Consider the following 5,243-nt stretch of genomic DNA (forward strand, 5'->3'; position numbering starts at 1 on the left):
CATAACTAGTCCGACCTTCGTTTGCATTTTACCCAATCTCATGCCAATGCAATTCCGGGGACCATCCCCAAACGGATAGTAAGGTCGATTCGATTGATTTTTCCCTACTGAATTCTCTTCATTGAATCGATCTGGATCGAATTTGTTTGGTTCTTCGTAGTATTTTTCATCTCTTTGCAAGCCAAAAATTGGAATAAACATCTCCGTTCCTTTTTCAATGATTTTATTTGTATTGGGTATCTTATAATCACTCAAGCAGGCTCTATTCAGAATGGTCAATGGCGGGTACTTCCGCAAAGTTTCTGTAAGATATTTCGATAAAATTAAGTTCCAATCTGTATATCAGTCGAGTAGCAATTATATCTTACCGTCGATGCAGCTTTCTAAATATTTCATATCCGAAATTGATTCATATGTAAATTGTCCATTATGTGCTTCCAAAACTCGATCAATTTCTTCGATTACACGATTCTGAATTTCTGGATTTTTCACAATTTCATATAAACAGAACGAAAGTGTGGTTGATGATGTCTCAAATCCAGCAACAAAAAAGATGAACGCCTGTGCGGCCATTTCATTCACAGACAATGACTTTTGCTTTTCGTCTGCCTTAATGACCGTTTCCCACTTGTCATCTAACTGAACGGTTCCATTATTTCGCAATTGAAGAAGCAATTGAAAGAAATCTTTGCGGCTAACATTATTTTTTTCACGATATTCCATATTATCCTTCACCACCGACATTATAAACCGCTCCACATCTGAATTAACCGATTTAAGTCTTAAGATGCTCATTAATTTTGGCTGCACAAAACTAATAAGTCCCCGGATTACATTCATAAATGATTGATCAAGGGCTTTACGACCATTTACTCGAAATTCATTATTTGGATTCTCCAGACAATTGATTTCAATTCCAAACGCCACCGATGCGATCACATTTGTTGAGTGACATGCAGACACTTCACGTACATCCAACATTTCACGTTTCGCTGCTAATTTATCCAAATGTTTTTGTAATTTAAAGCCACATTCATTTAACGTGGATATCATTCCCTTTAATTTTCCAGATGTGAATGTTGGAGTCAATTTGCTTCGCATATTCTTCCATTTTTGTCCGGTAATCGAAAAAAGGTTGCCACTCAATGGATCATAATCCTCATTTGAGTGAACACCACGATCAGCGAAATTTGCGAAGTCTTTTACTAAAATCGAACGAACAAGTTCTGGATCTCGAACTAACAACATTGGCCGTAAAATACCGTAAATACCAATAAATGGCTCTTTTGTTGAGTTATAAATATTTTTGCACCAGTCTCCGAATGACACTTCCATTGAAAACAAACTTTTAAAATGTCCCAATAAATAGCTATACGAAGGGAGCGTTTTAAAGCCTTTTCGTTCCCAGTAGCTGTATGCATATTTTACATAGAAATATGCCAATGTTAAAGCACCAACCAAAAATGCAAACATATCGAGTTTCCAACTATCACTTAATAATGCCATTTTTAAATCAATTTAAACGTACAACGATGATTTTTCGAATTTAATTTAATAATTTATTCTTCTTCCGTTGATGTTCTGAACAAAGCACAAACTTTTCAACTGATTCAAATCTATTGCCAATTGGTTTATATAGGGTCGCTTCGCCAACGAAAGACGTCATTATATTGATAAAGATTAAACCAATTAAGAATTATAATTGGTATATAAACCAGCAAAAAATTACAATAACCGTAATATAGGTAACCGTATCTGTACGAAGCATGATTCGCGAAAAATAAATAAAAATGCGCACAATCATAATTACAAAAAACGATTTTTATATGATCGTTACTTGTGTTGGCATACTTGGAGCTAAAATATAGTCCATTCTTATCCTTTTTTGATGTTTAGTTGTGCATAATCATTCCTACGGAGTAGAATAGAATAAATTCAATTGTCATCATTTTCATTCGAAAATTGACATAATAAATTGAATTAAACTGATCATTCACCATGGTAAAAATAATTGCCGATCTGTGACTTAGTGAGTCTATATGATACAACAAATCGATTTGAACTACAGTGGATTAAACGAGTTCGTGGATTTTTTTGCTCGCTTCACTTCCCACCGTAGAAAACATTCAATAGAACTGAAAGTGAATCTTATACAATTTTTATAAAATATTGTATTACGTTCTTTGTATATACAAAACAATACTTACTTCCAAACGGATAAGGTGGTTTCAATCTGACCTCGAGGAGTAATATTTTCGATAATCGCTTTTTTACTACGGCTGACCAAAACAGCGATATTGTTGGTATAAATGATAAATTGATGGTGATGAATAATAGATAACATTTTATTAATTAAGTTTATCGATGAAAAACATTGAATACGGAAAAGGCCATAAAACAAAACTGTTAGGTATGTTTGTATGCGACAATTGCATCATCTATCATTTGATACATCAATTTTTACAATTTCTCAACCGTATCGAAAGTCATTTATGTCAATCTAAAAAACGCAACAACAACAATCATTTATAGACGGATTGTACTTTTCGGTGTGTGGTCTTTTACAAAACGACTAGACTCAAATTCCTCTGACAATTCCTCTCCAAACTTCCCTATCGAGAGCCAGGTCTTGAGTTTCCCTACACCAATCATACCCTCTAACATCCAAATGACATTTAACTGAATCCAAATAACGTCTACGGGGTCTTCCTCTGTTTCTCGGTCCATCTGCGTCGGCATACAAAATCTTCTTTGGCAAACGCAACTCACCCATACGTTGGACATGTCCAAACCATCTCAGTCTCGACATTCTTGCAACTTCATCCACCGACACAACATTCAAATCATCTCGAATTCTCTCATTTCTTATACGATTTTCCCATTGGTCTCTACGCGATACTCCCGAAATCATTCGCAAAACTTTCATATCAGCCACTTCCAATCCATGAATTAAATTTTGAGAATCGACCCAGCTCTCGCTTCCGTAAAGGATAGTTGGTCTGAAGATTGACTGATGAATCAACAATTTCGTCTCCTTACTCAACTCACGTTTACTGAAAACGTGTGATCTAAGCAGTAGCTTATTTCCACAGCTTAGAAAAAAAGCAATTTTCCCAAAAAAAAATTTGTGTTCTCATATCAAATAATGACTAATATTGTGAGTTTTGAAAAACCTTAGTACTTATTTTCCAATATTTAAAATCAAAGTTTAATTTTTCAAGTTGAAATTCACAACATGTATACAAACTGTTTTCAAATAATATTTTCAAATTAATTTCAAGTGTTGCCATATTCAATACACATAAGTCTTTCAAACAGAAATGTCAGATCATCCATCGGTGTATTGTTTACAGTAGAAAGTGAAGTACGTGTTTCGTTGTGAGTGTGAGTATATATTTATAAATTCATTCATTGTTGTCGATGTATTTCCTTTGCCGACACATCAACGCAAATACGTAATACCTTGAATTTCATTGGAAGCCGACACTCGTCGTCAAAAATAATGTTTAATCTTCATTCAACCATGCAGTCGAAATGGTTTTCGTCGATCTTCTTCGTCACAATCTTGACGATTGTGTTAACATCAGCAACAAATACTTTCGAAACTATTTCGGACGATGATTTAGTGGACCGCATCAAATCAAATGAATTTGTGATTGTATTTTTTGGTAAGTGACCAATTTAGTAATAATCCACATGCAAAAGAAATCTCGTAAATTTGTATGTAATGTTGTTATTTCAGCAAAAAAGAGCAATTGTGTTGATTGTGATAAATATGAGAATGAATTGTTTAAAATTCGCGATGAATTCAGAGATATGTTTCCAGCCCAAGTTGTAAAAGTGATTGACAGTCAATTGGTGCGTTTGTATAGCCCGAAAAAAGAGCCGGCCATCGTGTTCTTCCGCCACGGTGTTCCATTGCTCTACTCTGGAAATATTAATAGCGATGAGATTTACCAAAAACTCGACCAAAATCGTACGCCCACAGTGAAAGAGCTTACGGATGACACGTTTGAACATCTTACACAAGCTGCAACTGGTGCCACAACCGGTGACTGGCTGATATTATTGTAAGTTTTTGCCACCACAAAATGGTTAAGATTTATTTTCAAATTCATATTTACTTGTTTAGTTACAATCGGGAGTGTATTGATTGCCAACGGCTTGGTGCGGTGTGGGAAGCTGTGGGTGCGGCTCTTCGCAATCGTGTCAATGTTGCTCGCGTTGACAAAGATTTTCGTGGTATAAAAACAGCAAAGCGATTCGGTGTTCAAAAAGCACCGGAATTCATCTTGTAAGTTTGAATGGAAGACAGCAACCGAACTATATCGAAGTTTGAATTGAATTATTTACTTTTTAGCATTCGACAAGGGAACTTTTATCGTTACGATATTCCGAAATATGATATCAAGTCATTTGTATCATTTGCTCAAGAATTCTATCGAAATGCACGAGCTGAAAAGATTAAAGCACCAGCATCACCATTGTAAGTACATTTTAGACGATGTGACTGTTAATTTCTTTCACTAACATTGACCGATTTTGTTTTTGTTTCGTTTTGAAAGTGATGAATTGGTGGCATCAATTGTGATGTACATCAAGAGCTACCAAGCAAATGGAATCAACAATTTAATCAATGATAACACGTATTTGCTGCCAGCCATCACTGTTATTGGCTTTATTCTGTTTATACTTGTGCTCAAGTGTTGCTTGCGATTCCGTAAATCGGGCGATGAACAGAAGAAAAAGGAGAAGAGCAAAAAGTCAAAATAGATCTCGAAAATAATTCACAAATAGTTTTCTATAATAAAATTGTTCATTCCATTCAGTACGGTTTTAATCGATAAAATTCGCATTGCCATGTGCATATGACGATGATTAAAAAGAATAAATGATAATTATTAGCTCGTGATCAATTTAGCATTGAACAGTCCAAGATGCACATGATTTTGTTTATGTATTAGTGAGCGGTGATAGTTAACGGCAGCACAATGATCTAAACATAGATGATAAATGTAAATTGATTAAAACTCAAATAAACGTCCTTCTTTTTTTCATTTTTTTTTTTAAATTCTCTTTATTCAATTGAAAAACAAAATAGTTGAATCGAAAATGTAAACAAAACCCCTCAAGTTCGCATTAATTTTCAATAGATGTCGCCATTCGTCCAATAACAATCGTAGATTACAAATGTCAAAACACTTGAAATCGACATGACATTCATTCAAGATAAATTGTTTGCG

The 5,243-nt window shown here is 34.6% G+C and overlaps 2 protein-coding genes across 2 annotated transcripts; one reads left to right on the plus strand and one right to left on the minus strand.

Annotated features, from left to right (window-relative positions):
- On the minus strand, positions 1–1,592 carry LOC116342194 (probable cytochrome P450 6d5; the record flags this gene model as incomplete). Its single annotated transcript, XM_031769713.1, has 2 exons — positions 369–1,592; positions 1–302 (listed from the first exon to the last, which is right to left on the minus strand). Coding segments are annotated over exons 1-2 (1,440 nt in total), but the record flags the coding sequence as incomplete, so codon positions are not given.
- A 1,813-nt stretch (positions 1,593–3,405) lies between these two features.
- Positions 3,406–5,065, plus strand: LOC116341878 (thioredoxin domain-containing protein). Its single transcript, XM_031769210.1, has 5 exons — positions 3,406–3,668; positions 3,743–4,070; positions 4,133–4,294; positions 4,361–4,486; positions 4,566–5,065. The coding sequence occupies exons 1-5, from the start codon at positions 3,503–3,505 to the stop codon at positions 4,771–4,773; spliced, it is 990 nt and encodes a 329-aa protein (XP_031625070.1). The 5' UTR covers positions 3,406–3,502; the 3' UTR covers positions 4,774–5,065.
- The last annotated feature ends 178 nt before the right edge of the window (positions 5,066–5,243 follow it).

This window comes from Contarinia nasturtii, unplaced genomic scaffold, assembly GCF_009176525.2.
Source record: "Contarinia nasturtii isolate CC-2019 unplaced genomic scaffold, AAFC_CNas_1.1 Cnas_scaffold_810, whole genome shotgun sequence".
Classification (NCBI taxonomy): Eukaryota; Metazoa; Arthropoda; class Insecta; order Diptera; family Cecidomyiidae; genus Contarinia; species Contarinia nasturtii.

Bases quoted from the DNA above. Each gene is read 5' to 3' on its own strand.
- LOC116341878 (XM_031769210.1), top strand. From the start codon at position 3,503: ATGTTTAATCTTCATTCAACCATGCAGTCGAAATGGTTTTCGTCGATC. The intron at 3,669-3,742 runs GTAAGTGACCAA...TTGTTATTTCAG, and splicing joins ATTTGTGATTGTATTTTTTG to CAAAAAAGAGCAATTGTGTT. The intron at 4,071-4,132 runs GTAAGTTTTTGC...TTACTTGTTTAG, and splicing joins GGTGACTGGCTGATATTATT to TTACAATCGGGAGTGTATTG.